The sequence below is a fragment of the Strix aluco genome, chromosome 5 (genome assembly GCF_031877795.1).
Source record: "Strix aluco isolate bStrAlu1 chromosome 5, bStrAlu1.hap1, whole genome shotgun sequence".
In the NCBI taxonomy this organism is placed as follows: domain Eukaryota; kingdom Metazoa; phylum Chordata; class Aves; order Strigiformes; family Strigidae; genus Strix; species Strix aluco.
Window position 1 is genome coordinate 58,194,848 of NC_133935.1, and position 18,115 is coordinate 58,212,962.

An 18,115-nucleotide genomic window follows, 5' to 3' on the forward strand; every position below is an offset into this window, starting at 1 on the left:
AAAATATTATATTTATATCTAAAATATTATAAAATATTTTAAGTTTCTTTTTTTCCCCAATGTGTTACATTTATTATGAAAAGATTCTTATTTCTAATAGAGAAAGACAAAGCAGAAAAAAAGGAAACTACAGGACAACTTTTTTAAAGATTAGGAATATTCTGATAATTTTTTTGAATATTTAATATGATCATCTCTTTCAGGTAACTCCTCGTTAAAGCAAGAGAAAGAAAATGAAGGAACAATTATTTGAAAGGCTTTTCACACAGAACTTAGTTTTCTTGAATAAAGAGGACAAAAGGATCTATTTTCCTCTGATCAGAGTCAGCACTAACCCTTTCTAGCTAGTGGGGATCTCAACAGTGGGTATAACTTATGATATTTTACCTCTGACTTTCTGATTCTAAATGTAATTTAAAGAGAACATCCAGCAAATTAAAAAGGAAATTCATATTCAGGAATATAGTTCAAAGAGCACTACCTACTGCATCAGCAGTTTGGACAAGAGAAAGTGAGCATTTCTGGACACAGTCAATATCATCCTCAATATACCTGGAAGCAATAAATCACATCTACAGCTTGTATGAACCAGTACAGCTCCATTAATTTCAGTGATAACAGGCCAATTTGCATGACCTGAGAAACTGGCACAAATCTGTTAAGAGTTCTTCAAGCTTTAGTTCTTGACTTATAACTAGCTCTCAGAAGAGACATGTGAGTTGACTCAAACACAGCATTTGTAATGGTAGACGTCCATAAAGAGTATACAGATCTGAAAAATTAGTTCAAGTGCTAGGGTTCTAAAATCTACAACTTAAAGATAATACATTAAATACTTATAAAATATAAAAACACCAAAATGGAAAAAAATATATATATATTTAAAAATTTGCATTTTTTTAAACTAACAGCAAATCATACATATGTAATTTTATATTTCATTTACTCATAGGGAGAGAAATTTAAAGTAAGAACATGGAAGAAAAGGCACCTCATTGATTTTAAGTCCAACATTAAAAAATTTCTGAGGTTCACAAAGCCCTACAGGCACCTCACTTCACTCAGTGCCTAAGATTATGTTGCTAAAGTTTGCAGAAGAAAAGAAATCTTTATCCCAGAATACCCTATGGCATACTCCTGGGTGTCAAATCTCCTCTGTCACAGAAAGCATGAGCCATAGCCCCCCACAAGTCAGAGGGCCATTAGTGAAAGAGGACAGCGGTACTGCTTCACTCCCTCTATTGGTTTTGCCTGGCAAGGTTTGGGTAGCTGGGGGCTACAGGGGTGGCTTCTGTGAGAAGCTGCTAGAAGTTTCCCTTGTGTCTGACAGAGCCAATGCCATCCGTCTCCAAGACGGACCCACCACTGACCAAGGCCGAGCCCAGCAGCAATGGTGGTAGCACCTCTGGAATAATGTATTTAAGAAGGGGAAAAAAAACCTATGCAACAGCAACTGCTGCCGAGGAGAGGAGTGATAATACGTGAGAGAAATAACTCTACAGACATCAAGGTCAGTGAAGAAGGAGGTGGAGGAGGTGCTCCAGGTGCTGGAGCAGAGATTCCCCTGCAGCCCGTGGTGCAGCCCATGGTGAGGCAGCTGTGCCCTGCAGCCCATGGAGGCCCATGGTGGAGCAGATCTCCACCTGCAGCCCATGGAGGACCCCACGCCAGAGCAGGTGGATGCCTGAAGGAGGCTGTGACCCCCTGGGAAGCCCACGCTGGAGCAGGCTCCTGGCAAGACCTGTGGCCCCGTGCGAGACCCAAGCTGGAGCAGGTTTGCTGACAGGACTTGTGACCCCGTGGGGGACCCACGCTGGGGCAGTCTGTGCCTGAAGGACTGCACCCTGTGGGGGACCCACACTGGAGCAGTTTGTGAAGAACTGCAGCCCATGGGAAGGACTCACACTGGAGAAGTTCATGGAGGACTGTCTCCTGTGGGAGGGACCCCATTCTGGAGCAGGGGAAGAGTGTGAGGAGTCCTCCCCCTGATGAGGAAGGAGCAGCAGAGACAAAGTGTGATGAACTGACCACAACCCCCATTCCCCATCCCCCTGCACTGCTGAGGGGGAGGAGGTAGAAAAAAATCATGAGTGAAGTTAAGCCCATGAAGAAGGGGGGTAGTGTGGTGTGGTGTTTTAAGATTTAGTCTTATTTCTCATTACCCTACTCTGATTTAATTGGCAATAAACTAATTTCCCCAAGTCAAGACTGTTTTGCCTGTGATGGTAATCGAACGATCTCTCCCTGTCCTTATCTCAACCCATGAGCCTTTTGTTATATTTCCTCTCCCCTGTCCATTTGAGGAGAGGGAGTGATAGAGCAGCTTTCGCGGGCACCTGGCATCCAGCCAGGTCAACACACTACATTCCCTTTCTACCCACCCCTCTTCCATTTTTGAAAGGTGGACTTTTCTTTAAAAAAATAAAAAGTTTAAGGCCAGATTTTAGGATCTTGAGAAGACACAGATACTACCTTGCTATTTAGACTAGAGGCCCAAATTCCCAGGATTAAAAGGTTTATATCATTGCTGACCAATTTAAATCCATTTCTACCTACTGTGTCAGAGTTTCGTATCTCAATCCATGCCCTTCTTCACATACACTGTATATAAAAATTGGATATTTAATTTCACTTGCAAAGGGTATCTAAAGATTATAATTTAAATGCACATTATAATATTTCAATCATTGCCTGAATCTAAGTTAAGTCTTGAAAAGATCTGAATATAGACTTCAACATTCTGGAATATATTCTTTTTTTTCATTGACATGCTCTCCTGGCCTTTTTAAAAAACTGTATCTGAAATTTTCTGTTGAAATGGAATTTAATCACAATGCACATTTATATGTCTTACACTGCTGACCAGATTATTAACCTAAAATATTAATCAGAAAGCAATACCTCATAGCTCTTCTGACATGTCAGAGTCCCAGATTGAGTCTCCTGTCTCAAGCAGGAATTGGAAAATTGCTCAAGCATTTACATGTCTAAAAAGTAATTCAAAACTCAATGGTTCAAGGACAAGACAAAGCCTTCCCAACACTCCAGCCCATCCCTGAAAACCCTAAGCAAACAAAAAGACCAAAGAAAACTACAAGCAGTATTGCATGGGTCTGTGACCTGTGTCTTGAATTGACACAGATAAATTAGAAGTATATTGTTTCTTGGATTAGCTAACAGTTGGATTTTGGACAGAATTCATGTGTGTGTCTGCGGGTGGCTTCTATATAATACTGAAATGCCAGAACAAGATTTATAGCTTGGGAAGTGATGTGTGTAACTGTTTATCATTAAACAGTGGAGAAGCTACTGCAACAAATTCCACATAACTGTTTCTTATGCAACTTTAACATGCATTTCAACTTGCTTTACTTATACATTTATCCAAGATGAACTCTCCATATGAAAAAAAAAATAGCATGCAAAAACATCACCACTGATTCTGTCTGACAGATTCAGAGCTGTCCCAAGTGGTAGTGTATGCTATACCTCAACTAGAGGGCAGAATGAATTTTAGAAATTACTCAGATTTACATATTTTACAAGCAGATTGAAATCAGAGATCATAATCAAAGGGAGCCAGCAGTTACAAACTTCCTTAATTTCCTGTGGCAATAAGCCATATTACATTTTTAGTGCCTATTTTAATCAACAGAAACCTAAATCTTTCTAATAATTTGATGTGCATAATTTGTTTGCTGTCCTGCTTATGAGGCAGCACAAATCCAGTCAAAATTATAACCCAGCTATCACTTTAAATAGAATCAGAGGAAGGATTCGGTGTATTGGTCAGAAATAGAACTCCAAAACATATTGATTCACATCCAGTCTCTAGTAAACATTTAGCTATGACTTATTTCATTTTCTGTGATTTCCATTTCATTATACACATAAGATAATGACGACAGTGCATTTATAATAGGATTAATGTACTGGTTCTATGTGAAATCTTTCATCCTTACACCTTTCATGGTATGCAGTAAGCCCTTAAAAAAAAAATCAGCCTTCATTATCACTCCTTACTGGCAAGCAAAGCAGCAGCAGAAGATAAAAGATATCATGCCAGGAGCATAGTAAACAAGTATCACCTCCTCAGATGTTCACTTGAGTCCAAGTTCCTATTTCTTTCCTTCTTCATTATGTGCAAGAAGTTCTTAGTAATGAGCAAGAACTGGCTGCAAAATTAGCCTGACTGAATACCTGAAATTTTCTTTGATGAACCTACTTGCTGTTTTAATTGTCAGAGGCATACTTGAAGAACAGTTTATTTAGAATCCATCATGGTTTCTTGTTCACCATAATGCATTTCTGAAAAATAGTACTGGTAAATGTGAATTTAAAACTGGAGATAATAATGTTCTTTAATTGTGTGAACTTTCTGAACAAATACTCAAAGCTCTCAAGATCAGAATATCCCCCAAATATATAGAGAAGATACTGAAAATGTCCTTAAACTGGCATACACAATATGGTGTATTATTTAGAAGTTTACATTTTAATGCTATCAGTAAACAAAAATATTTAGATAATGTTTGCATGTGACATTACTATATACATATAAATCCATAATCCCTCTTTAAAAAATAAATTAATATGAACTCCATCATGATAGAGATGTTTATACTATAGCTGCTCTGTATTCATGGATGTTTTGTAAATAACAATTTCTAAACCACACAGGGATTTACCTCAACTGACCTTCAGCAACTGAAGTTGACACATGGTTTATGCTAGATATCTAAATCCCCTCTTCAGTCAGCGAAGAAAAAGAGAAATACCTTCGAAATGATTCATGCAGCTTTACTTAGCAATCTCACAAGCTGATGAATTAACCCCTGAAGGTGGTATTTCCTCTCTGTTGAGTATTACAGGAGCCTAGATTAATACTTCTAGATATCTAGAGCTACTTAAGATGGATCCTATCTTTAATGATCTGAATGTCATTGCCTCTAATATATCGGCTAAGAAAAACTTCGAATTATTTGAATGCTGATTGCCACTGGCAAAACTTGCTTTGAAAGGGCTCAGCAAATAAGATAACATAGGATGATTTATCTTGTGCTACAATAATGCCTGGAAACACACAATTTATATTGTAAGAAATATGTTTATGTCTTTGTTTCTTTCAGACCATACTTTCAAGATCTTTGATATCTACAGTCTCTTCTTCAGTACGGTATTGCACAAATGTTAAAGTATAAATTCTCTTTTGCAAAGGAGTGGGTGCCTACCATCAGAGATTAGAACTGCTGCCTTCCATTTGAGTAGAGATATTACTCCTTTCTGCAATGGGAAAAAAACAAAGTATTTGGGGCAAAGAGTTTTACAAACTGAACATGAGTCAGCACTGTAACATTGTTTCAAAAAAGAAATATGTTTGATCCCTTAACAGGGATATTTTGGGACATACTGGAGAAAAACAACAAGATCTTGGGATCTAATAATCACAGAGCTGACAGACATCAAAGGGTAAAGAATGTGAAATGTCAAGGAAGATAGTGACAATCAAAGAAGGAAGTGAAGAAAACTTTCCAGAATGTACTACATTATAAGATACTCTTTAGACATTGTGTCACGCTTGTTAGAATGAAGGCACTGTCCTCATTTAAACTCAGGAAAATAGTATATTACTACCAAAAATTATTCCTATCAATAGCAAACCTAGGTATGACGATCAATTATCTGTCTTACCACTAGCAACGGACAATCTCTTTTTTTAGATTATATATAGGAGCAGCCTCACATTCACAAGCCCTGGTCCTCATGGGGGACTTCAACCACCCTAATATCTGTTAGAGGGACAACACAGCAGGGCATAAGCAATCCAGGAGGTTCTGGAATGCACTAATGATAACTGCCTTCTGAAGTGATAGAGGAGCGAATGAGGAGAGGATGGACACTCAAAGAACTGCAGGCAACAGCTCAATGTCTGAGTGCAGACCAGTGACGAGTGGCATTCCTCAGGGGTCAGTGTTGGGACCAGCACTGTTTAACGTCTTTGTTGGTGACATGGACAATGGGTTGAGTGCACCCTCAGAAAGTTTGCCAACAACAGTGAACTGTGTGGTGCTGTTGACATGCTGGAGGGAAGGGATGCTATCCAGAGGGACCTTGGCAGGCTTGAGAGGTGGACCTGTGCAAACCTCATGAAGTTCAACAAGGCCAAGAGCAACGCCCTGCACATGGGTCGGGGCAGTCCCAAGAACAAATACAGGCTGGGCAATGAGTGGACTGAGAGCAGCCCTGCAGAGAAGGACTTGGGGGTTGCTGGTTTATGACGAGCTCAACATGAGTCAGCAATGTGTGTGCTCACAGCCCAGAAAGCCAACCGTATCCTGGGCTGCATCAAAAGAAGCATGACCAGCAGGTCAAGGGAGGTGATTCTCCCTCTCTACTCTGCTCTCGTGAGACCCCAACTGGAGTACTGTGTCCAGCTCTGGGGCCCCCAACAGAAGAAGGACAGGGGCCTGTTGGAGCAGGTTCAGAGGAAGCCACGAAGATGATCAGGGGGCTGAGCACCTCCCTTATGAGGACAGGCTGAGAGAGTTTGGGTTGTTCAGCCTGGAGAAGAGAAGGCTCCAGGGAGACCTTATAGCAGTCTTCCAGTACTTAAAGGGGGCCTACAGGAAAGATGGGGAGGGACCCTTTATCAGGGAGTGTAGTGATAGGATGAGGGGTAACAGTTTTAAACTGAAAGAGGGTAGATTTGTATTAGATATAAGGAAGAAATTCTTTACTGTGAGGGTGGTGAGGCACTGGAACAGGTTGCCCAGAGAGGCTGTGGATGCCCCCTCCCTGGAAGTGTTCAAGGCCAGGTTGGACAGGGCTTTGAGCCACCTGATCTAGTGGAAGGTGTCCCTGCCCATGGCAGGGGGTTTGGAACTAGATGATCTTTAAGGTCCCTTCCAACCCAAACCATTCTATGATTCTGTAATGCATGGTGCAATTTTTATGCTGTATTCAGTACTAGTAAGTTCTTAGGTGAAATTCTGTATCCTATTTTCAACACTACAATTTTGGAAAAATTTGAACAAACTGCAGAGAATCCAGAAGTCTAGAGAAGAGCAGTAAGAACAATCAGAGGTCTATAAATATGATCTACAGGAAAAATACAGAATTAGTTGAGTTTGTTTAATATAACAAGATTATTGAAGTAAAGACTTAAAGTCTTGAAGTCTTCAAATAAACACAAAGGTACTGTAAAGAGGACAGTAGTAAACGATTTTCATTTCCATTTTGGATGGGATAAAAAGCAATTGGCTGAAATGGCACCAGTGGACATTAAGACCAGAAACTTAGAAAAAAACATTTATATTTGTAACAATAAGTAAGCTTTGAAACAGTGTGCCTAGGAAGCTAAGGGATCATCAAAACAGCATATTTTTCAAAGTAATTTAGAACAACAGTTTACAAACCAGTATAAGCAGGTCAGATCATCCTACATCATCCTACATCATCTCATCACCTCACAGCATCACCTTATATCACTTGCTGTTTCCACCACCACCCAGTGAGAAATGCCTCCTTCTATTTCATCAATTTCATTCCATATCCTTTCTCCAGATATTGTGTCAGGCACCATAGCTTCTAGAGCCCTCTCTGAAACCAGTTTCTCAGCTTTTTTCTTCTCCCGTCTCTCATACAAAAAGAATTAGTTTCCATTATGCTTCAGCAGTGTACACAGTTCAATGTATAAGGAGTCCTTTGGGCGTGGTGAGGCACACCCCACAGTTTCAGTAACCCTTAATTACAAGTTCTCCCATAGTCTCTCCAGACATATTTTGCTACAAACCTATGAATGCAATTCCACTGATGGAGTGACCTTTCTTTCCAAAGCCTCCTTGTGGATGAAATTTGAAAGAAACAGATTTTCCTCAAACGTGCATCAATATATTTGATTGATGTCAGCTGATTGACTGAATTTTATATCCAAACCTCCCATACAAAATCTGAAAGCATCTGTAATATGTCATACAAAATTGCAGGCCTCTTTAGGCCATCAGTATACAAGTCTGTTTAGATTTCCAAGCCTTTTAATAACTGCCAGAGCTTCCTATATTTGAGTTAATTAAATTAATTCTTTCATATTAAGATCAGGAAGCCTTCACAGCCATTCTTTATCTTCATTATGTGCTTGTCTTCAATGATGCATACCCTTAATTGTGAACCAACTGATTATATGAAGCAAATACCTAACTCCAGAAACATCTAGGTAGCTATATTTATAGTTTACTTTATCTTTCATTACTTAACACTTGCAGATGTAATTCATTCCAAACAACACAGAATGCTAGTAACAGTTGTTCAGATAAGAATCAGACTTGGGAGTTTTAGTGAGACGTTCTAGGTATCACAAGAAACACATAAAATGTTTTAACTGTGAAAAAAGTAATCCTTCTTTGGAGCATACAGACGTAGGGAAGCGATCCAATGATTACAATTAAGCTTCTCCTTTTTTTCCACCAGGGCATGGAAGTTCTACCCACAAAGTAAATCAGTCAGAAGTATCCTCCTGTTCTTGCCTATGGTCTCAAATAAAGGGACATGGACAATTTCTGAAAGAAATAATCTTAGGATGTTGCTGCAAACATCCTCAAGCTGAGGAGTGCCTATGACTCTCAAACTGAGATCATCAACTTCCAAGCTACTATACAAAAGACAGTCTCTGCTTATATTTTTGATCCAACCACAACTTTTCACAGGACTTCAGAACAAAGACGCATGTTTCCTGAATCCTAAATACCAGATGGAAGACAAGCAGACTGCAAGTGAAGAATTATGGCATTACTAGACATGTCTGATATCATATATTATGTGTAAAGCCCTTGTGTGAGCCAATACAGGCAGGATGCAGGAACGACCACAAAACCTCAGATGAAATGCAAAGAGTAAATTTATTCTCACTACCCCACAACCTGGGAGATCTCCACAGTAGCACCTGGGCAGAGGCACGGAGATGGGGATGCAGGCACCATGGAGCTCAGTCCTTGCTAGCAAGAGAGAGCAGATAGATTTTGAACCTGCTGCTTTTGCCAGTTTATTAGGGATTTTCACAGGCATAGTTTTCCACTGTGCTTTGATCTTTCCCACAACAGGGCAGGAATCCCAAACGCATTCGATAAGGTGCCTCTGAGTCCATCACAGGCCTATATTATCTAAACACAGATGTTCTACCTTGTCAAGCAACAAAACTAAACAACAATTATTATGATATATGTGTTTTTCGACACCCCAGCTGCAAATCACTTGAGCGTGTTTACAATCCTTCTTGCCAATCTTCCAATATATTCCCACAGCCCTGTTTGTTAAATATGTTTTGCCTTTAACTTCTTAAGCACCTAAGATCATTGCACATGACTTCCTGAATTTAGTGCTTGATCCTGCTTCAGGATTTTTGGCCACCAATCCCGTTCTTGAATTTGGCTCTTATCTTTTAGCCCCAATAGAATACCAGTGCAAAAGGCCATGTATTGTACTTTATTTTTTAACAGAATAAAGGTATCAAGAAGCAGCATATTATTAAAACCTCAAATAATTACTGTCTCTTTCATTTCTGTGTTTATGTTCACATATGGAAGCATAAATTTAAAATCCATGAAACTTTAAGACTTAATTGGATTAAATCTGAAAGCACATATTGATAATTTATGCAAAAATATATTATTGAAATGCTGCTATTTTCCTAAAACCAAGTATACTGAAAGGAGAATGTTGCAATTAGACAAATAATTCAATTCATTTTATAATGCATCAGTAACATTTGTTATTATTCTGAAGTAATTCCCAAAGTTATTTAGCATTATTTTAATGGAAAATTTCAATTGCAAGAAATATATACAATCACTGTACATTAATCAATTCAATACTTGCTTAAATCTAACAGTGCATTTTTGAGTTGGATTAGCACTAAAACATAAAAACAGTAGGGTATAAATTTGTGACATTATTGTAAGTTATCAAATAGTTTCCAAGCTGAAAGACATCTTAAAGGCTTGATCAAGTAAAATCTTACCAGATAGCTAGGAAGATTTTCTACCCTTACCCATTTTTAGCAGGCCATGATGATGATGATGACAACAAAACAGACAACATTACTAATCTGCCATAAATATAAAAATGCTTCTCTCCTGAAAACTGAATTGCTGTGTACTATATATTCACAACATTGCCTACTTCTTCTTATTGCAGATTGAGCTTTATATAATGCTACTCATGTGCTACACATGGCTCAAATATGAAAGAAAATAAGATTCCTGCTTCAGAGAACTGATACAGAGGTTCTATCACTGCATCTCATTTCTGTAGTGTACTGGTATGATACTGAGTAACTAATTCATTTTCTTGGGAGATTCTTTGACGTTGAGAAGTGGTAACAGTTCATGCAGTAATCAGTCATCAAATTCAAAACTTCCTGTACCCAGAATCACAAATTCTAGAGCTTTCTGTATCCTTGAACAGTCCTACTTTGCTCCGTTCAATAATGATAAAATTGCTTATATCCCCTGCACATGTGCAACCATCTTCAAGGCGATCGGTTTACAATGTGTTAAGTGCTTACAGTTAGTTTAGCAAACAGAATCCAAGACCTGATGATGGGCAACCACAGATTAGCAGCTAAACTACAAACTGAGATTTAAAACACAGAAGTTACTCTTTGTGGACACAATTCAACTAGTGGATTGGAAAGGCAGGGGGGAAATGTCATCTTCCTGCTGAAGTCAAGTCACAGAAGCTTGCACATTTTTGTACAGACATTTCATCAGGCAGTGTGGTCAATCTAGTTGAAAACACAAATGTAATTTTTTTCAACTTCTTGTCTCTATTTAAAATTAAGAAACACAAAGAGACATATGTGATACAGTTAATATTAAAATAGATACACTAAAGCACAGAAGTTTGATACTTTCCACAATTAATAGTTTATAGTACCCTTTGATAAAAGAGAATAGATAGACTCTGATTCATTCATTCAAAAAAAAATTAGCACCAATTGCTGTTCTGACTTGAAACATTTTAGGTTTGTCAAGAAGATGAAAATGTAACTGAAAAGGCATCTCCCTGCCTTCCACATCCATCATATCTGTCAGGCTAGAAAAGTTCTGCACAGATTAAGCATATGCCTGTGTTAGCACACTCAAATAGAAGAACCTGGGACTTTACCTTCAGGTATAGTTCTGCTGCCTTGCCCTCTATCCTAGCCAGTTCTTTCTGTATGCAGACAACACAGCCAGCTGCAAAAAAAAATACCAGGAAACAATACTTCAAAGCACAGCTATTCCTGTGAGGTCCCATTCAATGCCCACCAAGAGAGAGGGAGATGTTTTTGAGATTTATCCATGCTTCAGGAATCCCTGGATGTGCCCGCCACCTCCTGGGGCCATTTTCAACCAAACTAATTTTGTCTTTCCAACAGTCTTACTGATCCTGGAGGACTAGTTCCATACATTGCCAGAAGCAGGAAAAAAAAAGAAAAAAAAAAAAGATTCGGAGATTCAGTGTATCTTTTCATCCCAATGGAGACCCAAAGTCTCATAATGGATTAAGAAGTAGTTCATTACAGATAAAAAATAGGACAGTTTTAGTAACATTCTTAAATTGATGTGCCATTATATTACACACCTTTTTCGGGGAACGAGGGAATATTTTTCTGTTATCTTTTGTTCCTCATTATTCCATTGATTTTACAGGTACCAATGATCCAAAATATTGGTCTTGAATAAAATATCACATTGATTTATACAGTATGGCAGCATTTCACTTGTATTAACAGCTGAGACATTTACCACTAGCTGCAACAGCATTCTCTAAGTTTTAGCATCCTGGTTGTTTTACAGGTACAGAAGTATCAAAAAGTTGAAGTAAGCACGCACTAAGAGAAACATACAGCCGTATGTGACAGTCCAATGAAACCATAGTTAACGTCTCAAACATCTGGTAAAGAACTCTGGCAAAGGAGATGGTCTCTGTAGACTTGCTGGGGTTGTGCAGGCAAAGGCAGAAAGATGCAGCAAGAGGAGGGGATCCCACAGAGGTGAGACCACAGTTTTCTGAGGCTGAACTTGCCTATCTTGAGCGACTCCGTAAAGAGCCAATAGAGAAGCCATTTTAACAATGCATGCCCCAAGAAGAAAGGTCAGACAATGGTCATACCTGCAGTGAGGGGGGAGTAACTCCTCAACGACCCCCAAGCCCACTGACCCATTTCCAGAAAACTCTGAAGGTACAAACTACGTATGCACCAAAGCAAAGAGATTTCGAGAAGTACAGACTGCGCATGATGCCTAAATAACCTAATGAGTCCAAGTGCCCGCCCAGAGGAGGGGCAAGGAATTATATAAGGACATGAGTCAAAGCCCCAGGAGGTGGCAACCCTCCAGAACTGGACCCCTAGGCTGGCTGGACCAACGCTGGAGCCAGGACTGGTGAAATCTTTCTTTTTTCTCTTTCCTCCTCCCTGCCTCTCTCGCTCTCTTTTTCTCTCTTTCTCTCTTTTTCTCTCATTCTCTATCCAGGTATCCCTGCGTATAAAACAAGGCTTGTTGGGCCATGTTTATGGCTTGTTGGGGTGTGTTATAAGATCTGCTGCTAGTTGGGGTATGTTGTAAGATTTGCAGTTTGTTGGTGTATGTTATGAGGTTTACTGCTTGTTGCAGAGGTTGCAAGGCTTACTGACAAAGTTTTATGGCAATATCTGTTGTGAAAAAATAAAAGTTGAGTTTTGTGAATTCAGGAATCCCTGGTGTCATTTCACCTTAATCCTGACCAGGGAATCAGCAAATCTGAGCTGTCATCCCGAGAAACTGGGACATGACACCACGGAGATTTGTAATAGAAATGTTAATACCAATATGAATGGAAAATTAATGGGAATGCAGGGGAGTGGAAGGAAGTAACAAAAAGGAATGACAAAAGAAGGCCTATATGAATGCATGTATTCATGAAAACTATTTCAATAGGCCTTAAAGACCCTCCACACACAACTTCATAGCACACACCAATCAGAAAAACAAAGAACAGGCCAAAATGAGGGACAGTCTACTGTGAATTAAAACAAAGATCTACAGATGCAAACCGTTAAAAGATGATGCTGGAAGGTGCAAGGTAAAGAACAGAGTTGTAGTCACAACTACAAGGAGACAAGAAATCCTAAGTACTCAGAGAAGTGGGACAGGATGGAGAGACAAATAATCACAATCACTGTCAGCTCCTAAAGAGTACAAAAGGCAAATCCCAAACCCAGTACACAGTCACCAACCTAAGAAGAAGCAGCAGGCATGATGAGAACTCAGTAGTTATGGTCAGTGTTAGTATAAATATGACTACAGTACAGGTGTACCAAAACTAAAATCCAAAGCATTAAAGAAAAATCAAAGAATATATAGTGTTTAAAATATTTTTTCACTTCTTCTATCAGAGTGACTGATAGCTCATGAATCCACATTCCCGATATTCTTTATATCTGACCTTTTAAACCAGCATGTAGCATATATTCCTTTCAAAGAGGTGTACAGATATTGTATGGTGTTGTACAGACTGCATATACATCATTTAACTTGAAACAAAGCCTTCTGACTGAATTTCAAAGTCCTGAACTCTTTCTATGTTATTGTATTGTACTAATAAAAATTACTTTTCAAATACCTATTAGCATATCTCTGGCCAGCTCTGTAATGTTAAGGTAGTGTTGGAAGTGTGGGAAAAGCAAAACAGTGAAAAAACTGCAAAACACACATTTCCTTAACACATGGTGCCCAGAACAAACAGGACAGATGGAGATCCAGTGATTTGTGTTGCCATAGCATCAAGGAGGAATGCGAAGCAAGGTAGAGGCCACATGGTCCCATTCTTCCAATCTTCTCAAGGAATATTTGACACAACTATGCAGAATTATCTTTTGCTCTTCCTCTTCTCTCAGTGACTGTTTTGCACAACTCTGCGGACCTTATCTCTCTGTCTTGGTTTCAGCCAGGATAGAGTTAACTTTCCGTGGGCTGAGAGGGAGCCCAGCTGAAGGGCTGGGTCCTGATCGATCACTGGAGCATTCCATGCCATGTGACATCAAACCTCAGCAGATAGTGGGCGCGGTGCTCGCTCACCACTTGTTTTATTTTTGGTTTTCGGATTGGCTGGGCAGAGTTTCTCTGGTGCAGTCAGATTGCTGCTGGGGACAGGCTCTGTACAGGTCACTGCTCAGTGAGCCACTACTGCATTTTACCCGTTTTGGACTACTATTATTACTGTTGGTTTTGCTAGTAAATTTTTTTTTATTTAACCTACAAATCTCTTCTTTTGTCCCTCCCCTACTTCACCGGGGCGGGGGGGGGGGGGGGGGGGCGGTAAAACAACTGGCCACGTGGCGATTTGCTACCAGCTGAGTTCAAGCCACAACACTCTCATTCCTCCTCTTTTCCCACAAAAAGAGTGCACACTTTGCACCAAGGAATGTGCTGTGTCATTACTCAAGAAACAATGGCTTGACCGCCATCCCATCCACTCACACATACCTTAGATAAATACTACCCCAAGTTTGTATCTAACTCAGAGGGATGATAATCCGATACCAAATCGGAGGGACAGATCAATGGGTTTGTGCTCCTTGCCCCCCCACAGAAGGGACACCTTTTGGTAATATTTGGGCCCTTGGCTATGCACAAATCAGGAAATGAACACAAGTCATTTTCTGACCCTTTGCATTTGCATTTCCTCTGACAGGAATTACCTACCAGAACACGGGCACCCCATTGAACCCATTGTCTTGCCATGCTCCAACGAACTAGAGAGAAACAAAATACCAAATAGCAGCAACAACACAGATTTTTTTTTCAGTACCTGATTTGGAGAAACTCAGTTCCACAGACAAGTTGTGCGAGGATAGCTGCCTAAACACAAAATCAGATAAGAAATTTGCGTATCTAGAACATAACTATTTCAGTGCATCAGTTGCCCAGCATGTTTAAAATACACAAAAGGAATATAAAACCTTTTCTGCAGCTAAGCAAAATGAGAAAGGTACAACTCTTCAAACAAGCATTTTACACCATTTTTCTCTTGAATACTTTAAAACATAAGAACAGCCATACTGAACAAAGATCTCATCCATCTGGGTATCCCACCTCTGAGAGCGGTTAGAAAAAGAGCTGCCTTCAAAAGTGTTTAAGACAGGGAAAGTTTATACCACGCCTCCCTCCCTATATCCTCCCAGCCTCCAACTATTTTCATCTCAATGAATTTTGGAGCCAGATGTTATTTTCCTAAAACTCCATTCAATCTGTACAACATAAACCAAGTGTGGTGTTTCATCACACTGATGTCTTGTCATACTGATTTCATCCTCTATCTCAGAAGATGAAATACTTTCACCATCTTAAGCCAAACAACCAGCCAAAGAAAAGCCATTGACTGGTGATTTTTTTGTATATTCACAACAGCGATTTTCATGTAATGAGAGAGGACTTTAGTTGTCAGAATTAACAGCTTTATTTAGCATTAACTTGACAGAAAATTAGCAGTTTCCATCTGAAAATAAAACCTGAAGCAGTTATATTTTTCAATAGGTGATCAAAATAAATACAAAAATTAGGGATCGCTCAGGATGTAATCATCTCCTTTGCACAGCTGATTATAATCTTAACCATAACATAAATAATTTGTGTATGAAGGCATAGAAAGAAAGCATTGATGAGATCCACTGTTAAAGTATTTTGGTTGCACTTCATTTAAAGTCAAATCCAGACTGTAGCACATTTCAGGCTATACAGGATCATTTTATATCTGGACATCAGAAGCATATTCTGTGGTCCACTGCTCTGCGATAAACAGATGTTTGAATACACCCTATGCTACAGATAACATTAAATTTGCCTCCTGGGATTTACAGGACATTGGTTCCTAATGAACAAATTTAATACTATGGCAAAAATACAGAATCTGTGAGATAACACACATAGAAAATAATGCAAAAGACTATGATTATCCATGCATCTTTAACTATACTTAGCATTTAATATGGACTAAAATTATACCAAGAAGCAAGTATAACACAGTAAGTATGTCTCGGTATTACACATTGTAGACCACTAGTTATGTATGAGGAAAAAATAATATATACTGGCTACTCTAAAACTGTTATTTTCTTCAGAGAAAAAAGCTTTTTAAATTATACATGAAATTCACTTTATGGTCATAAAGTTAAAATTAAATATAGGTAAGAGGATCATGAATAAGAAAATTAAGCCTTTCAGCAGGAATAGACGAGTACAGGGTCCTGTTAGACTGTGCATTGTAAGAAAATAAGTGAATCTCTCAGCTTGGAGTAATGTTCACAGCCCACATGAGCCACTGGCAAGACACAGCAAAGTTTAATCTGCCCTAACCTGCTCAAGCAGTCCCTCAGCCTTTTTCCATTGTGCAGAATCAGGGATATATCCAGAAATTATTTTTGTGTGTGTTTTTGCACGCTTATTAATATAGTATTTGGAGAGTTTTATGGGTTTTCCATAATAGTGTGAATGCCAGTTTTAGCTTTTGTTTATCCATCTGAAGCATAATTAGTGTAGGAATTTGATATTATTAAGATTTATAAACAAACGTTTTCAAAGCTGCACCACTAAATACATCGTTTGAGAAGAGTTTTATATTATTCTAGACTGCAACCAACAGGTAAGTATGACTGAGAATAATATATATATACAGACTGCACCACAGATCCAGGAAAAATAACTAGCATCCAATAGCATAAAAATAACACTTTTTCAACTTGGGGCTTCCAGATAAAAATGTCATTTACAAAACCTATAAATTCTTATTTGTTAAACAGGTTTATGAAATTCAAATATTAAAGCAAGTGATTTCTATACATATAGAATGAAAGCATATAAAGTCTAATATATAGTTATGTCAACAATATTTTAGCTGTCTGATTTATTCAAAATTTTATTACACTTTTTACTATATAGTCTAAGTGAGTAAAGAATGACAACTCTACCTCGTATTTGTCAGAACTGTATCATACATCCATTGTACACCATTTCATCCTTTGCAGGTTTATGTCTTTTAAGAAAGCTGTTACACAGCTCCTCAGTATATCCCAATTGATTTATTAATATAAAGCAGAATGTGATTAGACTACCGTATCTCAGTGAAATAATGTTCAGGTACATTAGCACTAGTTTCATTTCAATAAAATGAAAGTTGACATGACAGCTTTCCTTCTGTCATGTCAAAAAATGTCTTTCATATCTGCACATATTACTGTTTTATGCTCTCACCTACTACATCTGTAAAGCTCACCCTGTATCACTTTTCTGCATGGATCCAAGCCTTTGCAAGTGTGATTAATGTGAATGCAGCATGCAAGGCTGACTACACACATTTGCGTGCCAGTATCATTGCTGTATATTCTCTAGTACATTGCTGTACAATAGAATACAGAGGTGGTACACTGCTCTGTATTCTAGATTTCCAAGGATAAGGTGATTAGATTTGAGTTCAGAAAATCTGTTGTTAAAATCTGAGCTTATTTAGCATTTCTTCACCTAGATAATACTTAGAAATTTCACAATGTCCTAACAATGAGGACTACTGTAACATAAATATCCTACAATGGGAGTTTAGGAAACAACTTCATTGCATTGATATAATTAAGTTGTAAGCTAGAGTGCAGGATTTCAGTAGGGAACTAAAACTAAAAATGAGGATGCTTGTCAACTTCTATTTAACTACAATTCAAAACTCACATTGAGGCCCCCCTGATGGGGAAAGAATATACTGATATTCAGTCTATTCAGGAAAGTCCCAATAACCATCTATAGGGAAAAAAGTTATTTTGCCTTCAGATTTGCCATTATAGACTACAGTCAATTAGATTCAGTGTCTAGGTAGGAACACAAGACACTTCATTTAGTTGGGAAATACTTCTAGTGGATTGCCAAATGAATATTGTTACACGACTTCAAACCTTATTGTTCTGACCTCATAACCACAATTTTTGAACACATGAAAGCACAAGAAAATATCCAGTACAGATCACTGAAAGGGACTGCATAGACTGTGGCCAAACAGAATCACTACAGGACATCACACAGTATTGTTAATCATATGGAAAAAACAGTTTAAA

General features: G+C 38.6%; 1 protein-coding gene across 5 annotated transcripts in view; it reads right to left on the reverse strand.

Annotated features, from left to right (window-relative positions):
• IMMP2L (inner mitochondrial membrane peptidase subunit 2) overlaps positions 1 to 18,115 on the reverse strand; it is a 487,361-nt gene that overhangs the window by 392,630 nt on the left and 76,616 nt on the right. The window contains exon 4 of one of the 5 annotated variants that reach the window (XM_074827521.1): positions 11,164 to 11,231. The exons of the other annotated variants lie outside the window; for them this stretch is intronic. Within the exon in view, the coding sequence (XP_074683622.1) occupies positions 11,195 to 11,231 (37 nt within the window). The 3' untranslated portion in view covers positions 11,164 to 11,194. Of the gene's footprint in view, positions 1 to 11,163; positions 11,232 to 18,115 lie in introns of those variants that run through there. 5 annotated transcript variants of the gene reach the window in all.